The 25,990-nt window shown below is 33.3% G+C and overlaps 1 protein-coding gene across 1 annotated transcript; it reads left to right on the top strand.

The window, feature by feature from the left end:
- The first annotated feature begins 13,267 nt into the window (after nucleotides 1-13,267).
- LOC145270367 (uncharacterized) lies at nucleotides 13,268-17,254 on the top strand. The gene has a single exon (XM_080126016.1). The coding sequence runs from the start codon at nucleotides 13,565-13,567 to the stop codon at nucleotides 15,158-15,160; it is 1,596 nt and encodes a 531-aa protein (XP_079982142.1). The 5' UTR covers nucleotides 13,268-13,564; the 3' UTR covers nucleotides 15,161-17,254.
- The last annotated feature ends 8,736 nt before the right edge of the window (nucleotides 17,255-25,990 follow it).

Below are 25,990 nucleotides of genomic sequence, written 5' to 3'. Positions count from 1 at the left end.
AATAGTATTTCTTCCGATTTTACTTTTTAATATTTTGACCCAAAATTTTTACTGGACATAAAGAATACAATTTTCAAGGTCTTTTCAAGGCATTCTCCATATTTTCAAGGGTTTTTTTTAAGGAAATAATAGAAATGAAACCTTCTCAAGGCAAAGTCAAAAGTCAAGGACTTTTCAAACCCTGTCATATAGAGAATGGGGGGGAGGACTAAATTGAACCTGGAAGCCAACGATCGAACACCTATTTAAGTCCTGGAGATGACAAGTTCTCAGTAGACTGTACAGTTTCCTGACTTTCTAATTTTGTAGCCAAAGAGAAAAAGATTCTTCCTGTGTCGACACAAAGAAAACACATGCAAGGTGTTAAGTTTTGAGACATTTGTGTTGAACAAAGATGGCGGCTTAGTTCAGATCGGTAACCAAGATGGTGACCAGGAATCAAAAGCGGTCCGTCGCATAGTTAACCTCTTAAGTTCTGAGATATTATGTTGAACAAAGATGGCGGCTTAGTTCAGATCGGTAACCAAGATGGTGACCAGGAATCAAAAGCGGTCCGTCGCATAGTTAACCTCTTAAGTTCTGAGATATTATGTTGAACAAAGATGGCGGTGTAGTTCAGATCAGTAACCAAGATGGCAGCGTAGTTCAGATCAGTAACCAAGATGGCGACGTAGTTCAGATCAGTAACCAAGATGGCGGCATAGTTCAGATCAGTAACCAAGATGGCAGCGTAGTTCAGATTGGTAACCAAGATGGCGGCGTAGTTCAGATCAGTAACCAAGATGGCGGCGAAGAATTAAATGCTGTCCGTGACGTAGCAAATGGCGACTGATTGAATCCGAAATTCGACGATTTTTATAATAATATTGCAACGTTTTGATTGGTTGTTTAGCACAGCCGTTGGTTATAAAAATGATTGGCAAATCCATTCGTCTCATCCCCCCATTAGAAGTCAAAAACTTTTTACACAAGGTTTAATTTTTATGGAGTAACTCTGGTTTCTGATTGGTTGATAGCAGATTGTGAATTAATTTGATTCGTCAGCTTTTAGCAACAACATTTATAAATACAATCTCCCAACTGTGAGGGATCATATACCATTAGTAAAAAATATTGCCTCCCTCCCCCGTCAACAGTGTATTTCGAATGATTAAATCAAGTAACAATTGCATACAAAGGTCCATGAGACCCTTCAAATTTTTTAAAATAACTTTTTAAATTTAGTAATTAAGGAAAAAATTTAATTTTTACTTGATTAAATAATTCGAAGTAAGAAAAATTTTGTTTTAATTTACTGTGCAATAATTTATATCAGCCCATTGCTGGCGAGCTACGATTTACGAATTCAGAATAGGGCATTTGAGCAAGAAGAAATGAGAGTTGAAACCAGGGATACAAAAAGTACATGAGAACCAAGAAAAAAATAATGCTGTCTACGTTAAAAAAACAGCACGTTTGAATTAAAGACAAATATCTGACAAAGAGATTTTTCTCGAAATATTATATAACACGGATATACCACCAGACAGACTTTCCCAGGTGACCACTGTGCAAATATAAATATAATGTGTATAAGAAATATATGAATATGTACACATGTATTTGTAAGTTGTATTAATAAAACTTTCTCACCTGCTTCAGCTTGTGTCTTTCCATTACCTCTGCATTGTACCGCCTTCTACACATTCCATTTAACTACATACAATGCTTCAAGCAAACTACATCCAAATCTTAAAAAAATAAATATTTAATGTCTTTCTTCATTACCCAAATGAAAAAAAAAATGAAATTGAATAATTGTAGAGAATGAACTCATTTTAAAACGAGAAATTAATTGATAGACACCATCTCTGCATTCGTTTATTGAAAAGTTTTGTTGAAAAAGGAAAGCCTTTACTCCACCAAGTAAAAATATATCTACATAAAAACACGGTGCTTGTTTATAATTGAAAAATCTGACAATAATCTTTATAATGTATGTACTTGTAACTGCATGAAGATGTCATATTCCAAAAATCATGTAAATCAATCAAGTAGATTTTTTTATTTAAGAAAATCAAATATTATCACACGGTTTAGTGAAGAATTGCTTCAAGCCATCTTGTTTGAGACTGACATGATACTAACGACACCTGTCGGAAATATAGGATAAACAAGGGCAGACAATCGCCTTTTTTATTTTTTATTCTTAAAGGTCGGAAACACTTTTTTAAAACAATATAATAAATTTATTTATTTAATAAATAAATAGACTTTTAATAAAGAGAATGTCAAAAACACTGTTTTTTTTTTCATTTTCTAACCACTCCATACTGTCACCTAACGATTTAATAATAATAAAAGAAAAGACACTTTTCTAACTGTTACGGACTTTCACCTAACAATTTAACGGAGAAAAGACACTTTTCCAACTGTTACGGACTTTCACCTAACAGTTGATTGAAAAAGATAAGATGTCCCAGAATCTGTTAATTTGGAAGTCTGTCCAAAACATAATTATTTTCATGTATTATTTCCTTTTGTTTAATTATGTTTTCTCCTTTTAACTATTTGTTTTGTTTTTGTTTCAGATTTTTTACCTAATTAATAAAACGTTTTCAACGTACCAGTTGTTTTCATTATGTTGATTTGAGTTTATCTGTCTGATCAACGCACGCTTTCTAAAGTTGACTGCTATACGGTATTGTAGGTACCTGAAAGCAAGATTCTGAGGAATAACTGCCGCGAGTTCCAGAACAGTAAATAACTAAATAAATTGACTTTTAATAAAGAGAATGTTGAAAACACTGTTTTTTTTTCATTTGAAAACAGACTTTAATAAGCGAACACAAAAAACTTAGATGAAAATATACAACGTAAATCAATCATTTTTTTTTTTTAAAGATAATCAAATTTTATGATTTTGTATTATAAAAAAAAAGTGTTTCCGACATTTAAGAATAAAAAAAATAAAAAAAAGGCGATTGTCTGCCCTTGTTGATCCTATATTTCCGACAGGTGTTGTTACTAGCATACCAGTTTCAAACAAGATGGCGTGAAGCAATTCTTCGCTAAAATGTGTGATAATATTTGATTTTCTTAAATAAAAACAAAACTACTTGATTGATTTACGTGATTTTTGCAATATGACATCTTCATGCAGTGACAAGTACGTATATTATAAATATTTTTTTCAGATTTTTCTTGTAGAAAATTTTTTTTCAGCCCAATTATAGACAAGCACTAAAAAAAACCCTCCCTACTTTGCTTTAAATCTTTCTTTAATATTTAAAATCAATGAATAAACCAAACAAGGTTGCATATGCTTGTTTACAAATGTGTGTTGGCAGTCAACCAGTGTTGCCAATTGAAAAGTGTTTCCTTTGTCTGTCGGCTACCAGGGTCCTTATTCCGTACTTCATTCAAATATTTTTTCAGATTGAAATTTAAACAGTAGTTTTCTCTTCCTAGGAGTGGGGATTGGTTTTAGTAGTGCTTTGGAGGACATCTTTATTTTATGTAGGTTGAAATACATTGTCATCTATATATCTATAAAAGTGAAAATGTGTGTGTGTCTGTCTGTGTACATTTCCCTATGCAATAACTCTGTTAATTTTCAGTCTACAGACTCGAAATTTGATATACAGGGTATTGAGAGTTGGGAAAATGTTTGTAATCCATTTTCGGCCAGAAATTTGGTTGTTAAGGGGTCAAAGTTCAATGATTTGACCTTTGAGAACTCTACCAAACTTCTCCGCCAATTTTGGGTCTAAACACTTGAAATTTTAGGTATAGATTCCCTGGGCATGGATCTAACTTAATAACTTGATTTGAGCCCAAAACAATAAATGTTAAGGGGTCATAATATAATTAAAAAATTGACCGCTTTTTTTTTTTTTTTGCTCAACATATACCTCTAAATACCCGGGCAACGCCGGGCTCAAATGCTAGTCTAGAATAAAGAATTACTCTGTCCTTTTGTTGGTGTATCTTAAAGCCATTACCCATAGTGCTCAATATCCTACATAGAGCAGGTAGTAACATAAATGTGAGATTACATAAAAAATAACAGAAATTTCTCTTTTAATCTATGGTCTCCCCTTGCCAAAATTTTACAAAAATCACTCGTCTAACTACAACTACTATCAGCAATTTCTTCCCACTCTCTATGTCTAAAGCTAAATGCAAATGAGTAGTTTGGTAGGGAAACACACACACAGACAATTTTACTTTTATAGATATATAGATAAAAGTGAAATTTTCTCTGTGTATGTGTGTGTATTTCCCTACCAAACTACTCTATCAATTTTCAGTCCACAGACTCGAGATTTGATATAAGAGGTATTGAGATTTGGGAAAATCTTTTTAGTCAGTTTTCAGACAGAAATTTGGCTGTCAAGGGGTCAAAGTTCAATGATTTGACATTTGAAAACTCTACCAAACTCCTTTGCCAATTTTCGGTTTAAACACTTCAAATTTTACATGTAGTCACTTGGACATGGACCAAACTTTTTTATTTGATTGGAGCCAAACAAAAAAATGTTAAGGTTCTAAATTGGGGCCAAAGTTTTAAAGAATTGACCTCTTTGGTCTCTACTAAATTACTCAGCCTGGCTGAAAATTTGGGTGTCAAGGGATCAAAGTCCAATAGATTTGACCTTTATGGTCTCTAGCAAATTATTCAGCCAATTTTGGGTCTAAACATTTGAAATTTTACATAAAAGGATATTCAGACATGCAGCAAGTTTTTTAATCAGTTTTGGGCGAAAATTTATCTGCCAAGATGTCAAAGTTGAAAAAGTTGACCTTTGCAAACTTTAGTTTAAACTGATTAAAAAGCTTGTTGCATGTCTAAATATCCTTTTATGTAAAATTTCAAATGTTTTGACCCAAAATTGGCTGAATAGTTTGCTAGAGACCGTAAAGGTCAAATCTATTGAACTTTGATCCCTTTGCACCCAAATTTTCAGCCAAAAAATGGATTAAAAACCTTGCCCCTATGTCTGAATACACTTTATGTAAAATTTCAAATGTTTAGACCAAAAATTGGTTGAGTAAGTCCTGAGGCAAACTCCTTCACCAATTTTGGGTCTAAGCACTTGAAATTTTAGATGTAGGTTACCTGAACATAAGTCAAACTTTTTAATGTATATGCATATGCACATAAAGTTATGAACAGTACATAGGGCCCGAGCAAAGTAATCCAAATTTATAAAAGTACAGACAAAGAAGTGAAATCATATTATTATTTATATTGTGACTTGATGATTGTTTTTGCGATCATGCTACAATGAAACAACACAAAATGTAAATAATTCAAGTTATGTGTGTGTGTGAGATAACATTAATAGCTGTCAGGTTGCATTAGTCCTTGGTGATTCTTTGATCTGGATCCAACTCTAATATCTCTCTCCTTTCTTGGAGGTACCTCTGAGCTACCTAGCGTCCCAAACCAGACACTATCCTCAACGTGTCAACTGTTCCTACCCATCGTAAATTGTTGCAAAGCTCATTCCTAAAAATGTCTGTAAACTAACTCTAAAATCATTGCCACACTTTGACCAACAATCCCATCTTAATATCCTTTTGTGTGCCTTCGTGAATGACTTCCTAACCATTGTCTTTCCACCAACCCTATTTCCTGATAAACTTATTTCCATTTTTTCACTATCACATGACTTGCCATCATCATTCAAAGTCATACCTTTATATTATTTGGTTTCTTCAGGCTGCTGTTTCACAATATGTCCAACTTTCTTCAGGCGTATCTTGTCACACTCTTGTTCCATTTTAATGAAACCCTTTATTTACTTTATGTTCCATTAAATGTTCTAAGTAATTCATAATTATATTTTTTGGTCGCCCATGCTGAGAATTGAACCTTCAACCTCCGGATAATATCACTGTTTTCAAGTACTCTAACCACAGGTTGTGATAGGAGCAACTGGTTTAATAAAAAAGAACCTTCAGAAATACTTAGAAGCAATCCCTGGAAGACCAAGCTGTAACGAGATACAAATAGCAGCCATAAACGGAACAGCATCTATTCTTAAAAGAGCCCTCGGATATAAATTTAAATCATAACAGAATCAAGCGTTAGCTCCAGGAGGGAGCCCCTTGATATCTTTAAACTTACTGAAGTGAAATAATAAAAAAACTTCTAGTATGGATGTTTGGAACCTTAAACCTAATTGTAAATATCAGTATTTATTACTAATTATTATTTCTATATGTATTACTGTGCATATATATATAGATATATATTATTGCTATATCTATAAAAGTGAAAATGTCTGTCTGTCTATGTACATTTCCCTACGAAATAACTCTATCAATTTTCAGTCTACAGACACAAAATTTGACATAGGGAGTACTGAGATTTGGAAAAATCTTTTTAATCTGGTTTCGGCCAGAAATTTGGCTGTTAAGGGGTCAAAGTTTACAGAGTTGACCTTTGCAGATTCTACCAAACTCCTCCGCCAATTTTGGGTCTAAACACTTGAAATTTTAGTTTACGTTACTTGGGTCAAACATTTTAATTGGATTTGAGCCCAAAACAATGGTGAGAGATCAAAAGTAAAAATAATTTGATCTCTGCTGTCCTTACCAACTTTTCTTTATAGTAGTTAAGAAAGCCTATTATATAGAAAGGCATTACCGTACATATTCACACATTTTAATATATACATATGCACATAAAGTTATTAACAGTACATAGGACCCAAGCAAAGCCGGGCGGAACTGCTAGTATATTATATATTATTTATAATTAATGGTTCCCATATTATGTTAAATTATATACTATGACACTCAAGATGAGAACAGTCGTCCGAAGAATCCAATTAATACAAATGGTAAATCCTCATCTAAAAATTTCAGAAATTTAATATTCCTTGTTTGTTGGTTGTTCTCATATTTTTTTCTGATTTACGGGGAAAAAAATGTGCCATTTATTCAATCTTTGTATTATTATTCATCGAACTACTGTTCTCATCTTGAGTGCGATTTTCACAACGTTTCGGTCGATATAACCTCCGACCTTCTTCAGGCATATCTTGTGCCATTCAATCTGTTGTCATTCACTGATCATAAGGCAGAAAAATCAGAATCATTTACGATATCGTGTCAGTCCGTGCTTTTCTTTTTTGTTTTATTTTACTTCAGTCGGAGTTCTTAGAAATCAAGGGGCCCACGACCTGGGGCTAACACTTGAACTCTTGAACTCTATATGAGATACATAGATATTCGAATGTTCCATTAAAGTTCTTTATTTCTCAAACACTGAATTAGTAAAGAAATTGAGAACATAATTTTCCTCTTCCCAATTAACCATTTTCATACGTTGTAGTATATCTTTCGTTTTGGTCTCTTGGTCTTACTGGATGCCAGAACAATTTATTTAGTCTGGTGGAGTATCCAGCTTTGTGCTATTACTTGAGGTAACATCACTTGGAGAAGGTGCACTATTCCTCATAAAAGCTAATGTGGGTTAGCCATAGTGAGGAGATCTTATTTGGGCAGCGAATACTATGTGATTTTGAATATTTGGTCAGGGCTTACTTCTATGGAAAAGTATCCTTATGCCAGGTTGTTCTGACAAACCCCTGTACAGAGAGACCTTAGACACTCGAGGACAGTGTCTAGTAGGCATTCAAGTTCTCTCCAGTAGGCATTCATGCATTGTCTTGTGTGCTTCTAAAGGAACTGCTATTATTACTGTTTCTTTAAACTATGTGACACTATTTAGATTAAATACCCACTGTCTAAGTAATTTTTAACTTCTGTTATATCTGTGTGACACCATAGCGATTTGGAATAATTTTTGTTAGTGGTTAATATTACGAACTAGATGCATCTCAGCATTTACTTGGCTGTGGCCGAAACCTGACATCAACAGCCTGGATGTGCCAAGGATTGCCAATAAAATCCTACCGACACTATGAAAAAGAAAACAGCAAAATGAATCTATGTTAAATGTAGAAACCAAATATAAATTTAGTGTTATTGTTTTTTTTTTTTTTATATAATAATTGTCAAGAAAGGGTTGGAAGAAGCGAAATTTAATTGGGGGGGGGGTCAAATAATTTTAAGGAAATGTAAAAAAAGGTTAAAAGAAATGTTTTTATTTTGTTTTAATTATAAAATCGATGTAATTCAGTGAGCCACATTGTGATTGGCTAATTGGCGTGTTTAGTCAGACAGCAGCTAAATATGAGCTGTTGACGTCATGTTTCAGCCAAAGTCAAGTGAACACTTGAGATATGTTTGGTTCGCAATATGCACTAGTACCTAAATTCCCCCAAAAAAAGTAATTTTTAACCATTGGTAATTTTTGACCATTGGTCATCAAGGTGACATTTGCTTGGTCCTTTTTTTTTTTTTTTTTTTTTTACATAGGCATCACCACATTATCAAGGCCCAGAGGCCACTCAAGGATAAGGGTTAAAGAGTGTACAGTAGAAATTGGACAATATAGTAATCATTAGTAATGAAAATTTGGTAAATTTGATAACTTATATGGAACGGCTCATGAAGAACTTATTTACATTAGACTTGAACACAACCATATTGTAGTCAGCCGGAAAGCAGGAAAACGGAAGACAATTCCACAGGCGTGCAGTTCTAAGAAAGAAGCTTTGTCCTTAGTAATTTCCAAAAATTATGAAAAATGATTCAATAGAAAAATAATTAGAAGAAAAAAATGTGTAGATTTGTGATCTTTCAAACCAACGCATTTCAGGTGAAAACATTATTACATCCTTACATGTCAACGGTAACAAAGGTTATATTTCTACTTACATGGATAAGTTTTTCATGTTTTAATTTTAACTTATTTTAAAGTGTTTTTCTTACATATAAAAGTAATGTTAAAACATTTGTTATTACCAAAAGCAAGATAAGTTACTCCTAAATAAGAAGTAAGGTACTTGTACAACATTTTCAATGCCTGCTTTCAATCTCAAGAGACAATGGACACTCCTGTAAGGGTATCTGTGCATGTAATTGTGAGGCAAGGGTTGCACAATCCCAAACCACACGTCTCTTGAATCCAGTGGCAAGAAGAGGTCCAAGACTAACTGGAAACAATACTGAAATAAGTGGAGACCACATGCAGCAGAAGTCTCAAATGGCTACCAATTATAATAGTGACCAGGCTCAATGTTGCTTAACTTTGGTGATCTGAGAGTAACCGATGAGTGAACGTGATTATGCAGTATATTACAAAATTCTACCCATATGAAAAAAATTAAAAAAAAAAAAAATTACCCATATGAAAAAAATTAAAAAAAAAAAAAAAAAATTTACCCATATGAAAAAAATAAAAAAAATAAAAATTTGGGCCATATGAAAAAAATTTTTTAAAAAATTTACCCATATGAAAAAAATTAAAAAAAAAAAACAATTTACCCATATGAAAAAAATTTTTTAAAAAAATTGGGGCCATATGAAAAAATTTTTTAAAAAAAGTTTACCAATATGAAAAATATTTTTTTTTTAAATTTTACCCATATGAAAAAAATTTAAAGATTTTACCCATGTGAAAAAATTTTAAAAACAATATTCTACCCATATGAAAAAAAATTATTTTTAAATTCCACCCATATGAAAAAAACAAAACAAAATTCTACCCATATGAAAAAAAAAAAAAAAAAAATTCTACCCATATGAAAAAAAAAAAATTTTACCTGTGATTGAAAGAAAAGATTGTACAATAAAAAAAATCAACTTATATCAAGTAGTTTTACTTCTAAATAATCTTAAATGGAACACATACATCAAATCCGTTGCCAAGGCTGCTGAAAAAATGGTCGGATCCTTGTACCGCTCCAGTAGATATCTCGCTCCTAATGCAATTCTCTACCTATATAAAAGCCAGGTACGTCCAATGATGGAGTACTGTTGCCATATCTGGGCAGTAGCTGCTAGAAGCAGCTTATCCTGCCTTGACAGAGTTCAAAATAGACTTTGTAGCTTAGTGGGGGGTGCCTTTTTCTCTTCCCTGCAACCTCTTTCCCACAGAAGAGATGTTGCGAGCCTGTCTCTGCTTTATCGTTATTTCCATGACAAGTGCTCATCTGAGCTTTAGTCTGTGGGTCCCCCTTCACCAAACTTTCACAAAAAACACTCGTCTAGCTGAAACCACTATCAATAATTTCCCACACTTTTTATCTATGCCTAAACCTAAACGTAGATTCCATGAACAAAGTTTCTTTCTCAGAACTGCACGCCTGTGGAATTGTCTTCCGTTTTTCTGCTTTCCAGCTGACTACAATTTGATTGTCTTCAAGTCTAACATAAACAAATTCTTGATGAACTGTTCCCCTAATTAATCCAATTTACAAAATTTCCACTACTTATGATTACTACACTATAATCCCATTGACTAATATATACCTATTAACCCTTATCCTCGAGTGGCCTCCAGGCCTTGATAAGTGCTGACTCGTGTGTAAAAAAAGTAAAATAAAGTACCTGTACAGAATTCGCCGCATTTTCAGTTAACACATTCATTATCTAACATTAATGTGTCACTGCTAGAAAATCTGTTTAAACTGAAAAACCTGTTTGTATTAATCACAATTTATTTGAATGCACTTGCACGAACTAGAATATATTTTTTGCATTGAAAATAAAAAAATACATCTCTAAATAATGTTGTGAAAATGACTAATACAACAATCATAATCTTCATTAGATAAGAACGGGCAATCAAATGATTTAATTGAAAAATGGACGACACTACCAATGCTAATGAAAAAAATTATAGGGATCATGGAGTGTCAGATTTTCTGAGCTAATATATATATATATTAATTAACTTTCTTGAAATTATATATTTGGATTTTACCGTCACTGGATTATTTATCTTCCACCAGACTATCCATTCATGTGTAATCACCTTTTTCTTCACCATATTCCCTCTGCTTCACTTTTTTTGTTTTCAAGTAAGATCTTTGACTTACTTGTTGTTTCATCAAATACTTTTACATGCAAAATCCGATCCTGCATTTTGCTAATTCCTACCCTCTGATGAGAAGGAAAGTATTTCTTCGAAACTCTGCGGATTAAGGACTATCCACTTATCTAGTGTTTCCTTTTCAGATTAAATATGTTTTTAACTCATTTCAAAGTGTTTTTAACATATTTTATTAACTGTTTGCTCGTATATATATATATATATATATATATATATATATATATATATATACACATACACAACAATTGGTTTATTTCATCTACAAAAAGATTTGTTTTAACGGAATTCTTTGTAATTCACAAAAAGCAGAATTCAATTTTTTTAGCGAGAAATTGCTAGAACTTTACATCCTTAACATTTTCTCTATTCTTTTTTTCCAATATTATTTCTCTTTTTATCTTTCTCCTTCCTGTTTTTATCCCTTTCTTTTTTTTCTTTTTGAAAACATTAATTTTTCGAAAACTTTAAACCATTCATTGGTAGATTGAGGTTGAGAACTTTTTCCGTTAATTAATAACTTCCTATAACAGGTGCTCGACTGAACTCCAATCTGATTCCCTCTTGTCAAACTTTCACAAAAAGCACTCGACTACCTATAACCACGATATACGATTTCCCCAACTCTCTAACTGTGCCTAAATTCCATGAACAAAGCTTATTTCCCCAGAACTGCCGCATGCGGAACACTGTTCCACTAGCCTGCTTCCCAGTTGAATACAACATGGTAGCATTCAAATCCAAATCTTGTTGAGCCGTCCCCATAAAAAATCAAATTCAACCCAATTTACAACTTTAACGATTACTACACTACCATCTTCATTCATTAATCTTTTTTATCCTTAAAATCTAGTCAGTACTTTGAATATGAAAAATAGATTCTAGAATTTTTTTTGTTCACCCAATACAAAGCATATCAGTATTTGATTTGGGACCATGACTAGTGTATTTTTGTTAATACATATTTCTTTAACTGTTACTGAGTTCTTCCTCATCAATTATTCAAATACTAACATCATAACAGAAAACAGGGAAGAAATTCCCAATTCTGACAACGGTAAGAAACTATTAAAGTAGAAAGATTTTCGGCACTCATGGACCTTCTTCAGTGAAAGATTTAGATATTGTATTAAAAAAACTGTCAAAGCAGGAAAAAGTACTTATTGAACTTTGGAATCTTTCTGTTTGACTACGGCATCGACACGGTCCGAGAGCGTGCTTCCCTTGTGGATTAAGTAAATGATCTTGTTTGAAATTTTGGGCAGATTCCCAAGTTCGACAGAAAGATTCTCGAGTTTGACAGTCCATAGCTTGAGTCCCAGGCTCAACGTTGCTTAACTTTGGTGATCTGGCAAAAACTGGTGTGTCACCATGATTGTGCCATATGTTTGACAAGACACACCTGAAGAAGGTCGAAGTTTACATCAGCCAAAATGTGTAAATAACATGCAACGTGCAAATGATAGTTCTACGCGTATGAATACGAATAACATTTTATTTTTTGGTTTAATAAATTGAAAAATTGTATCATTCGGATTATTCAGCATTATTTGTTTTCATCGTGTTTTTTATGTTTCGATTGGCGTAATCTCAGATCTTTAAATGTATTTTGTCAAACCTGAAATCTTTCTGTTGAACTCAGGGAATTTGTATGGTACGAGAACATGCTATGAAAAAAAATCGTTCTGCTTGAAATTCTGTGTAGATCATCGAGTTCAACAGAAAAATTCCAGAGTTTGAAAGATACACCTGAAGGTCGAAGGTTACATTAGCCGAAACGTTATGCAAATAAGATGAGAAAAAGGTGTGAATAATTTCTGATTTTGTTTCTTGTTTTATAAAAAAGTTTTGTTTTTTTTTTCAGATTTTTATTTTTGTTTCATTAAAAAGTTTTTTTTCGGATTTTTATTGTTTTATTAAAAAGTTGTTTTTTTTTCAGATTTTTATACTTGTTACATTAGAAGTTTTTTTTCAGATTTTTATTCGTGTTTTATTAAAAAGTTGTTTTTTTTTCAGATTTTTATACTTGTTACATTAGAAGTTTTTTTTCAGATTTTTATTCGTGTTTTATTAAAAAGTTTTTTTTTTTTTTTTCAGATTTTCATCCTTGTTTTATTAAAGTTTTTTCAGATTTTTATTCTTGTTTTATTAAAAAGATTTTTTTTCAGTTTTTTATTTTTGTTTTATTAAAAAGTTTTTTTTCAGTTTTTTATTCTTGTTTTATTAAAAAGTTTTTTTTCAGTTTTTTATTTTTGTTTTATTAAAAAGTTTTTTTTCAGTTTTTTATTCTTGTTTTATTAAAAATTTTTGTTTAAAAAATGTATAATTTCCTATTGTTGCATTTTCGCGATGTTAAAACCTAATGTTTAAAAGTCCTTACCACTTATTTCGCCTGATGTTAAGTTTTATGTTTTAAAATAATTTCTTTATTTGCATATATGATCTTTTCTGTTAATGTCATCTTGTTCTTTGCATATATGAACTATTAAGAGGTTCAATTTTGTTACTGGATAAATAACACTCTTGATTTTTATTTTTTAGGTAATTACTAATTCATTTTTGTGTGAAGCACAGTAGTCAGTATTTCCAGAAGTCCTGTTTAAAAAAAAAATGCAGACACCTGTTGGAGTGACACTTGCTGAAAAAACTCCTGTTGAAATGAAACTTACAAGGAAAGCTCCTGCTGGAGTGACACTCGGTGGAGAAAATCCTGCTAGATTGACACATGGCAAAGATACTTCTGATGAAATGAAACTTTATGAAGATAATCCTGATGAAATGAAACTTGACGAAGAAACTCCTGCTGGAGTTGATGAAGAGTCTTCTGTTGATGAAGAGACTTCTCTTGAAATGACACTTGATGAAGAGACTTCTAATGAAATGAAATTTGATGAAGAGACTCCTGATGAAATGAAACTTGGCGAAGAAACTCCTAATGAAATGAAACTTGGCGAAGAAACTCCTAATGAAATGAAACTTGGCAAAGATACTCCTAATGAAATGAAACTTGGCAAAGATACTCTGTATGAAATGAAACTTGGCAAAGATACTCTGTATGAAATGAAACTTGGCAAAGATACTCCTAATGAAATGAAACTTGGCAAAGATACTCTTAATGAAATGAAACTTGGCAAAGATACTCTGTATGAAATGAAACTTGGCAAAGATACTCCTAATGAAATGAAACTTGGCAAAGATACTCCGTATGAAATGAAACTTGACAAAAATACTCCTAATGGAATGAAATTTACTGGAGAAATTCCTACTGAAGTGACGCTCGCCGCAGAAACTGCTGGAAAAAATCTTTCTGGGGCGAAACTTGCTGGACAGACAGTGTTTCCCTATGAACAGGGTAAATCTCCATTATATCTGAAAGCATCTTTGCCGCAGCCCACGAAAAACAATACGACTGTGAAACCGTTTTCTTGTAAAATCTGTGCAACATCTTTCTCGCAAAATTCTCATTTAAAACGCCATATGCGAACGCACACCAAAGAGAAACCATATGCCTGCAAAGTCTGCCAGTCAACGTTCTCGCAAAACTCGCACCTGAAGACACATCTGCTAACGCACACGGGCGAAAAGCCGTATACGTGTGAAGTGTGTGAGACCTCGTTCTCATTAAATTCGAGCCTGAAAGCGCATATGCGCATTCACACAGGCGAGCGTCCATATCTTTGCGAGGTCTGTGACTCGACATTCGCTCGATACTCAGAACTCAACAAACATTTACGGACACACACAGGTGAGAAACCATACTCTTGTCAAGTCTGTGGAGTTATGTTCTCGCAGAGTGGCAATCTGAAGACGCACATGCTAAAGCACACTGGTGAGAAACCCTATGCCTGCACGCTGTGCGAGTCGCGTTTCACACAAAGTTCTGGCTTGAAAGCGCACATGTTCTTGCATACGGGAGAAAAGCCGTACGGTTGCGAGGTTTGTAGCGCAGCTTTTTCTGAGAAGTCGAAACTGAAACGACACATTCGCACGCACACCGGGGAAAAACCGTATGTGTGTAGCGTCTGCGGCGCATCTTTTGCACAAAATTATCTCAAAGAACACATGAGAATACACACAGGAGAAAAACCATTTACGTGTGAATATTGTGGTAATAGATTTTCACAGAAATGTTATCTGAAATCACATTTACGAACACATAATGTGCCACCGTCACCTTACAGCAGTCTTGTAAAGCAGCCACTATAATGGCTTTGTGGTGCTTCGATTATATATATATATATATATATATTGTCATCCACGTACAGTACTGTTTTGTTGTATCACAACTCATCAGTGTGGCTAAACATACACCTTTCCCCGGCCACATTTACGAACACATAATGTGCCACCGTCACCTTACAGCAGTCTTGTAAAGTAGCCATTATAATGGTTGTGTGTGTGGTGCTTGGATTATATATATATATATATATATATATATATTGTCATCCACATACAGTACTGTTTCGTTGTATCACAACTCATCAGTGTGACTAGACATACACCTTTCCCCAGCTGTGGATCGAACCTACAAGTGTCGCATTGACAGTCAGCAACTCCCACCAACGACGGGTGTTTGTCTAGCCACATTGATGAGTTGTGATACAGCGAAACAGTATTGTATGTGGATGACAAATATATATATGACCTGAATAATGGAAATAGTATTCCAACGAAATAGCAATAAAAATGGAACAAACCAAGTAATGTGTTCATCAATGTTTCGTCTTTATTGTAAGACTTCTTCTGGAATAAATATATACATATATAGGCCGTTTTTTCTCTGACAATGCATAATTTTATATAAAGAAAATTAAATAAGGGGAGATAATCCATTTCAGGTTTTAAAAAGGACTGAAGTCGAACAGCGATTTTCATTTTCAATTTATAAATCTATGCCGCCTTTACCTTTCAGCTGTCTTGTAAAGCAGCCACTATAATTGCTATGTAGTGCTTGGATATATATATATATATACATATGCTATATACCAAATTTCAAGTCCGTAGATCAAGAATTCGCAAGTATATTGGAAAGCATCCGCATAAGTACACATTTTTTTTCGTTTGTTATTGTGAAATCTATATGTTTGTCAAGTTTCTGGATTGGCGTTTTGGATAGAAACTTTGTTATTTATGCAAAATACAAATTAAACGATTATAATTGTTTTTTATATAAAGAAAAAATTAAATAAGGGGAGATAATCCAAAAGGACAAAAAGGACTGGAGTCGAACAGCAATTTCATTTGCAATAATATAATTTCACTATAATAGCTATGTAGTGATTGGAGATATATATATATATACTTTCAGATCACCCAGCATTGCCCGGTCGTAAAATTCGCATATATCTTAATTTATACAGAAACTGAGACGTGCATGAGAGAATTTTTTTTAAACCATTCACTTGCAAGGAAAAAAAAAATTACTTGAGCTGAGATCGAAACAAAAACCTAAAGACAGTGAGTCAAGTATGATAACTAATAGGCCAGCTTGACACGAATCTTTAAAAAGTGTTTTCAAACCTATTTATTTATGATGTAAAGGAATATTTTATGTGAGCGATTTATGCATTTACATTCATGGAATGGAACAGTTGACAGATAAAAATCCGATGACCCCCCCCCACCCATGTACTAATTTTTCAACGTTGATTCATTAGTAACCCTTGTTTCCGGATGAAAACTGATTAAAATGTTTTCCACATGTCTGAATACCGTATATATAAAGTTTCAAGTGCGTAGACCAAAAATTCATTGAATATATAGGTTGAGAGTTGTCTTCACATACACAAACACATTCTCAATTAGAATATAAATAGGATAGAAACTTTCATACTTTTGGTGAATATGGATTGTGCTAATTTTATTGTGGACTATTATTTTTAGTTGTTTCGTGACGTTTCGGCCAACTATTCCTCTGGCCTTCATCAGGTGGTAACCGCGACAGGATAGGAACTCCTAACTGAATTCTTAGCAATTACTGCCATCCATAGTTGTCGTCGTCTCACCATGTTTTTGCCAAGTAAGTCTCTGGCCGGCTTTGGGTAGGATTGAAACCGCTATTCCTATCCCGTCACAGTTACCACCTGACGAAGGTCAGAGGAATAGTTGGTTGAAACGTCGTGAAACAGCATCAAAAAAAAGAGATGAGGATAATGCTCATCTCAATAATAAAATTCCAATTAAATAAAGTTCTTGAGGAATTTTTAATTTTGGTATCAAATGATGTATTTTCAAATAAGTTTTTTGTTATAATACCTTTACTTTATATATTCTGCAAGGACCTGTGGCATAGTGCTTGGAGTGCTCGGAAAAAATCAAAGATCATCATTGCAGGTGCAGGGATGAAAATATAAGTTGGAAAGGGTAGGCTATCACTGGGAACGTTAAAGATAAATTTCATTAGATTTCCGACTTCCAGAAGGGCTCTATTGAGTCACATCCAAATGAAGTATAAATTAAAAAGGCGTTAATAACTACGGAAACATAACAATTGGATAAGAACTTGTTCTGGGATAAAATAACGTTTCTTAACATGTTTAAGAAAAAGTACTTTAAATTATTTCAACGTCAATAATACTCATTTATTGAGATTGTCGGACTGACTTCCTCATCTTGGTTGTTATAGTCACAATGTTTCGACCGTTTTGCCCTCCGGCCTTCATCAGGTGTTTTTTTTTGTATCGAACTGGGGAACCATTTGTTAGGAGTCTCAAACCCAACTCTTTATTATTATTACGGGGGTACCGTGTTCGGACTCCAGCTAGGCTCTGGGACATAGAGTTGCTGATTCTCTGTTTTGAATGTTACTTTTCACTGCCATCGTCCTAGTGACATATGACCGAGTGTTCCTAGACGTTGTATCAAAGTTTACAGTTACCCAAAGGTGCTGAGTTCAATCCTGAACGAAGGCAGTGAAAAGTAACATTCAAAACAAAGAATCAGCAACTATATCCCAGGGCCTAGCTGGAGTCTGAACACGGTACCGCCGTAATAATACTAAAGGGTTGGGTTCGAAACTCCTAACAAACGGTTCCCCAGTTCGATGCAAAACACCTGATAAAGGCTGGAGGGAAAACGGCCGAAACGTTGTGACGATAACAACCAAGATGAGGAAGTCAGTCCGACAATCTCAATCAATGAAAACACCTCATCTCAAAAATACAGACAATTATTAAATACCTGATGTTTGGAATATTCTATCAGATAGTGAACTAATACGTACAAGGCGTGTCTGAATCAATCCCCACTTTATTTATGCCATTATATTCATTTATTTACGACTGAACGAATTAATTCAACCAGGTCATAAAGGGTTCAACATATCACGATGATTAATTTGTAACTTTTTTTTTTCCCCCCAGATTATTAAAGCATCTGTCATATATTTCTGCAATATTTTCTGAACACCAAACTTGTGTAGTTACTTCGTACGGAATGAAAATGGCATATTCCAAAAATCACAAAAATTGATCAAGTAGTTTTTGTTTATTTTCGAAAAAAACAAATTTATCTTTTTTTATCGGGAGATTAGGGAGGGTTATTCTGAAAACCGTTCTTAAAATACAGACAATAACTATCAATAATACTTGTCTCAACAATGAATTCCAATTAAAATATGAATCGTCTGTGTTTCACAGTATTTAGTGTTACTTGCTTAAACTTGAAATCAAATATCTTGTCTATGCCAGGTTTTCGGGATTTTGCAATCTATATACTTAGATTGACATTTGGAGCAAGTTCTATATTAGCGTTGTATCATCAGCAAATATACCCATCGGATACAATATTATCAGGGAGGTCGTGCATGAATATTGGGAATAATGATGATCCAAGGATCGACCCCCCCCCCCCAAGGCAATTAATGTTATACTGCTTGAATGTATGCCTGTCAATAACAACCTGTATGCTTCTATTGTCTAAGGATCTAATTATATTTATATGTCCAGTTATAATATAACCCTCTCTCCCTTCTCCCGAGGGCCGGGCCGCATCCGTCACTATCCTGGTTCATTGGAGCATACTTGTGATGTACTTCTGGCCGTGTTCGTCGCTTCCAGCTCACAGGACCATAGATGCAACCCAGCAGGGCTACGTTCTTACTTGTCTAGTGGTGGACCCCTCAAGGGTGACCAGACTCTCACTGGTCACTGGAAAATATTTTTCTGAAAAGAGAAGATCAACAGTATAGAAACCTCCGTACATACGAATACAGACTGTGCTGTTTTTAGACATTTTCCAGTTAAATTCAATTTTTACAGTATGTTTTGTTTGTTAAATAGATGAAAGTACAGAATACTTACAAAAGGCCCTATCCTCCAAAAGTTAAGAATGGCTTTCTAAATTAATAATGATAGTATGGTATTCAGCATAAGTATCGAAATTTTATTTTTTTAACATTTTCAATGGTTTAATGACTGCTTTATTAAACTGTTGTAACTAGTTTTATTTATTATTTTATTAATTTGTTGTATTTAGTGTTAATTGTTTTATTAAATTGTATTTAGTGTTATTTATTATTTTATTAAACTGTTGGAGCTAGTTTTATTTATTATTTTATTAATTTGTTGTAGTTAGTGTTATTTAATTGTTTTATTAAATTGTATTTAGCGTGATTTATTATTTTATTAAATTGTATTTAGTGTTATTTTATTAAACTGTTGTAGTTAGTGTTTATTGTTTTATTAATTTGTTGTAGGTAATGTTATTTAATTATTGTTTTATTAAACTGTTGTAGTTAGTGCATTTAATTATTATTTTATTAAATTATTGTAGTTAGTTTGCTACAACTTGAAATTGGATGTATTGTCTGCCAGTTTTTTTATTGTAGAATTTATATGCTTGTAATATAGTGGATTACGTCTAAGTTAAAATATCGTAGAGATTAAAAAAAAAATTGTGTTTGGAAATATAGCGGTGATAGATTAAGTAAATAAAATGACACGAGATTACGAAAGAATTTTTTTTTTTTAAATTAGAAATAATTGAATTGGGATAAAATGGCGTAGTAACTTAAAAGATATTTATTTACTGTATTTTATTTTATCATTATCTATTTTTAGACTCCATTGTATCACCTCCTATTCTTATTTTTAGACACCATCTTTTAAGTTACTACGCTATTTTATCCCAATTCAATTATTTCTAATTTAAAAAAAAAAAATTATTTCGTAATCTCATGTCATTTTATTTACTTAATCGATCACCGCTATATTTCCAGACACAATTTTTTTTTTTTAATCTCTACGATATTTTAATTTTTAGATGTAATCCACTACACTAGTTTACTCTAATTTTTTTTTCTCTCATAAAATGTATATATATGTATATATGATATCTAATTTACATAAGAAAAACACGTTGCTCTCTCCCATCATTATATATAGCCCCAATCCTCCGACTCTCGTCAATGACCATCCCTCTTGAAGAAGCTTGCATAAATCGGGCGAAACGTTGAGTATCCAGGTCCTTCCACCTCCATTTTATTTCATATCGTCGGATTTAATCCAGCTCAACAATCATATATATATATATATATATATATATATATATATATATATATAGTACTTTTAGAACTTGTTTACGTTAGACTTGAAGACAACCATATTGTAGTCAAATGGAAAGCAGGAAAATAGAAGACAATTCTACAGGCTTGCAATTCTAAGAAAGAAGCTTTGTTCATGGAATCTATGTTTAGGTTTAGGCACAGATAAAGAGTGGGGGACATTATTGATAGTGTTTTCAGCTAGACGAGTGTTTCTTGTGAAAGTTTGGCGAGGGGGGGACCATAGATTGAAGCTCAGTCGAACACTTTCCATGAAAATAACGATAAAGCAGAGACAAACTCGCAACATCTCTTCTGTGAGATAGAGGTTGCAAAGAAGAGAAAAGGACATCTCCTATGAGGGGTACCATAGATTGAAGCTCAGTCAAACACTTTCCGTGATAATAACGATAAAGCAGAGACAAACTCGCAACATCTCTTCTGTGAGATAGATGCTAAATTTGTATGTGCAACTGAACCCACTCTAAATTCTACAATAATTATTTTTCTTTTTCAGTGTGTTCACACATAATCGCCCCCCAAGAAAAGTAGAATCTAATTGATGGAATGATTTTAAATGTACATATAATTCCTTTTTTTATAATTTGATAAGTTTTTAAATGTCCATATTTTTACTTATTTCATCCCAAATTTTAATTAACTCATGAGATTTTTATCTGTGATTTTCACTTGTTGCAAAAAAATTAATAAATGCAATAAAATAGACAACACAAGATCAGGTCGGCATCAGAAAAATTAAGAATAAAACTTGTCAGGGGCGGTTTAAATATTTTAATTTAACTGTGAATGCTGAGGGGTAACATATAGACTTTTATCATCTAGGTGCTAAAATAAGTGTGAGCATTTCCAAGGGTTTGTTAAGGCAATAAAAGTGAACTCTTGATTATTTACTTTGTCATTATTTACCAATAAATATTCTGATAAATAATCTGCATTTGTTTCTTTATAAAAAAAAATAAAAGAATCGTTTTTGAATCAAAAATGAGGCTCAAATTTTCCTGATTCCGATACCTCCAAAAGTTACAATTTTTCCAATTCCTGATTCTAATTAATCGTCCCCACCCCACACACACACATATATAACTTAATATATAAATACCCATTCACATACACTTTTCACGATAAAGCTAGAACCCAGAATTAGATAGAATCGAGCAATTGCATCGACAACGCCAGACCCAAAGTGGGTTTCGATGTACTGTATCTCATCAGTAATGTGCTCCGACATAGGCGTGAACCCAGGTCGTCACGCACATGAATGATGAGAAGCAGTACATCGAAACCCACTTTCGGTCTGGCATTGTCCATTGTCGATGCAATTGCTCGATTCTATCTAATTCTGGGTTCTAGCTTTATCGTGAAAAGTGTATGTGAACGGGTATTTATATATCTATCTATAATCTCTTAATGCCTAATATATAACTTAATATGGATGACAGGACAATCACTATTTACACAAATTTTATTTCATGTCATTTGAAACCTATAGCTAATAGGGAACAAAATAAAAATGACAATTATGCAAAAAGCTTTAAACGTTTATTGATAGTAACATTACAAGTATGTAAAGATGTTTTCAATTTCTCTTCAGAGACAATTTTATACGTTGAGTTTATGAACAATTACATATTTAAAAATCACATTTTTTCACCATCAAATATCTTCAATTAATTCAACAATTTTTTTTTACCATCAAATATCTTCAATTAATTCAACAATTTTTTTTTTCACCATCAAATATCTTCAATTAATTCAACAATTTTTTTTCACCATCAAATATCTTCAATTAATTTAACAATTACATTTATTCAACAATCAACAATATCAAGCCATTTTTTTTTTTTTCAATAAATATATTTGCTTTTTTGTAACGATGAGTTTTATGGATAAAAAAACATTTTCAATGTCAGTGTTTTATTGAATATTCTTTTGAATTCCAATGTCATTTTTCTTTTTATTCAACAAATTTTAGAGATAAAATCCTTGCGGGTCATTTGTTGATGTTTACCAACAATTGCTTTGGATTCTTTTGTTTTTTAATTTTTTTAGTAAAAGACGTGTTTTTTTTTTATGTGATTTCACAAATTTAAATGTCCTATATACCCCCTTTCGTCAGATTTTATTAGACAATGTGCTATGTAATCTTTTTGCTAATAAATTATTTTAAAAACAAAATGTGAACCTCACACTGTTTATTCTTTATATGGAATGCCGTACACCGCTGTGATACTATAAAGTGAACCTGAGTGACTAATTACTGAGAGGGGGTGTGACAAGACAGAAGAATAGATACATAAAGATTAGAAGTGATTGAAAAAGCAGAGAGACCAACCCCAGGGTTGTCTCCTATTGTACCTATTTACTATGCCTCCCCACGGGACAGAATTAGACACCAGAGTCGTTTTTTAATGTGGAGAAAAGGTACAGAAATAAAAAATTGTCTCAGTCGTGAAGGATTGATCCTCCACCAAAAGAGAACAAGAAATGGAAGTGAAGGAAAATTGGAAACACGGTTCGACTATATATGCCATTAATTATACAAATCATTCACGTTTAAAAGTAAATTAATGTCGAATATATTCGCAGATGTTAAAAGCGTTACTTTCTATTAAAGACGAGTTTTTTTGGTTTTTTTTTGCGGTTTTCTATAAATCGCCATTATACATTTGCAGAAATGCCAACATGGTGATGACGTTTGGGCCTCAAGTCAATTCTCATGGCGTCGATGTCGTCGCTGTCTGCAAGAATATTCTAGACAATTTCTGATATAAATTCTACATTCGACAAGATTCTGATTGGAATTGGAAGGCATGGGATTCCTTTTCAAATAAGTAATAAATAAAAAAATAAATAAAAAGGGAAAAAATTGGGGGGATATTTTAATACAATACTCGACTGGCTTTTGGGCCTTGCTAAGTGGGTATTCCTTAGCAAAAACAAAATTACCGGTTTATAATAATAAAAATTTCATTATATCTAAAGACACGTGTAATATATATATATATCAAGGTGTGCAGCATCTGAAGGACAGATACTACACTTTGATCTTGACCAAAACAAAATGAGAGACTGCATCGACATGAGAGCAGCAAACAGGTATCAAAAGAGAATAGCATTCAACCCCCACCCCCCACACTCGATGAGATGAAAACCATTCAATCAGGAGCATCTTCAGTAAATCAGGGTTACAACCATTTGGAACTAGATGAAGAATCCCGATAAATAACCACATTCGCAACACCTAGGTCTATAAAGAACAAAAGGCTACTCTTCGATGTTAACAGTTAATCAGTGAGATTTTCCAGGAAGAAATCAGTCTGTGACACTATTAAGTGGACCGGAGTCGCTAAGTGTTGAGAGAAGGAGGAGGCGCAATAGACAGAGAAATAGGAAGTGTCTTACTATAAACAAGGGATGGAAAATAGCAAACCATGAATCTGTATTTTAGATCGAGCGTTTTCAGATTTGACAATGACAATTGAAACCTACAGAACAGATAACTCAGGGAAGGGCAGCTTCAGGTAGCCGGGGTGTGGGGGACTTCAGATACTGATGCAGAGAAGACACTTGATAACTAGATGCCATCTGTGGTGGATGGGAGCTGATAGCCACAACAGTAGGACAGTTTTTAGAGTTGACTGTGAAATTGAGATAAAGACGAATTGTGACGGACGAACGTACGATTGTGTTTTTCCTGTTTGCTTTACTCTATTCTTAAACTTTGTGGACCCACGTGTGTTCTTATCGACAGTTGCCAGCAAGAAAATGATCTGGCCATAAGAAGAATAGTTGAACAAAAAATCCATGACTTGACGTTGGGGGTCGACGGTCTGTCAGAGTCACATCGGCTACCAACACAATTTGCACACTTTTTAAATTTTAAATCAACCATTTTATGTTAGACTAGTGGGGGTGGGAGGTGTAAAATACGCTTAAATATGATATTTAAATTTGTCCAGAATTTGTATATATTATTATAGAGTCATGATTTCAAAAGTAAAAAGAAAAAATTTCAATGCCATCAGCTCAAATCGAAACCTACTTTTCCTCCGTTGCGGTACGGGTTCAAGCACCTCCAAACACCTAGGCAACGCCAGGCACCCATGCTATAAAAGAAACTTTTTGTGCGCGAGTTTGTTCCTTATGGACTACACAATGGCTGGGCCGATTTTTATAAAATTTCACACGAAACATTTTATGTGCCTGGCAGTGTTTTTAAATAGGTTTTTGTATTGGAATGTCTTCAATGAATATTGATTAAAATAGTTCAATGAAAGAATTTTAACCAAAGTTAACAGTTTATGCAACCTAACATTACAAGTGCATTTGAGAAGTTTAATTACCACACACGCAGAAAGGTTTAGCATATATAATCAACAGTAGATTCTTTGAACCATGATACCCTACTTTTGCATTTTACTTTTGACACGGGTCACGGATTTTCACGAGATTGGTATCATTTTAAAGCGCGATCCTTCGCCCGACAAATATCAAAAAATTGTCCAAAAACATTAATTCCTTCACCCTAAAATCATCAGTTTTCTACAGGGAGGGGTCAGCAAAAACCGTCCTCTCATGACAAGTTCGCTTCTACGCATGCACAAATGACGTTGGAACATGATTTAGTTTAAATATTAAAAAACCGATCCAATTTCGTCGATGTCATCTTAGCTCATTGATTATAGGGCGGCCTCATTATCTAACAGTTTTGGGTTCGAATCATCGTGTGGGATGTCTTTTTCTTTTTTTTTTTTTTCGATTTTTTAAATTTTAATATTGAAACGGTTATGTAAGCCATTTTTCACGTGTTCTTTTTGGTTTTTATTTTTCAGATTTTTTAAAGAAGTTTTAGCGTTCGTTTTTCTGTTTTCTTTTTCCATCACATTCGCGTTTTCTTTTTTTGTTTTTCCGATTTTTACATTTAACATCGTTCGTTTGCCTTACGTTAGTTTTTTTTTGTGTTTTTTTCGATTTTTTTTCAAATTTTAACATTTTAATATTTAATATTTAAAAATATTTACTTTGCTTATTCTTATGTTTTGATTACACCCCCCTCCCCAGCCCGAGCACATACACCTCTAAGCAACGCGGGGTCCCACACCCCACCCCACCGCTAGTCTATATATATAAAAGCGATAATGTTTGCGTGTGCATTTTAGTGTATGTCCAAGAAAGGATTTCTTTCGCTTGCTTTTCACTCGGGTTGCTTCTTCTTCAAACTTTTTAAATCATGTCTAAATGATAATATCTACGAGTTAACAACGAGAGTCGCCTGTCTATTTAATTTGCTCGACTTTGAAAAGATAAATATTCAACATTTTTCGCTCGCCGCATTTGGATTAGGCATTTTCGTATAATAAAAGCTGCACTAAATAAGGCAGTTATGTTGTGGTCGCGATCGACGGAAACGTCCGAAAGCAATCAGCTTTGATCAATGAGCAATTTTTCGTTATATCAGACAATCGCTATTCAAG

Source organism: Euprymna scolopes, chromosome 46 (genome assembly GCF_053919585.1).
Source record: "Euprymna scolopes isolate OS-2025 chromosome 46, ASM5391958v1, whole genome shotgun sequence".
NCBI lineage: Eukaryota > Metazoa > Mollusca > Cephalopoda > Sepiida > Sepiolidae > Euprymna > Euprymna scolopes.
The sequence above is the reverse complement of the archived record's forward strand: the minus strand, read 5'-3'. Positions and strand labels throughout refer to the sequence as shown.

Coding starts and splice junctions, on each gene's coding strand:
- LOC145270367 (XM_080126016.1), top strand. CDS start 13,565: ATGCAGACACCTGTTGGAGTGACACTTGCTGAAAAAACTCCTGTTGAA.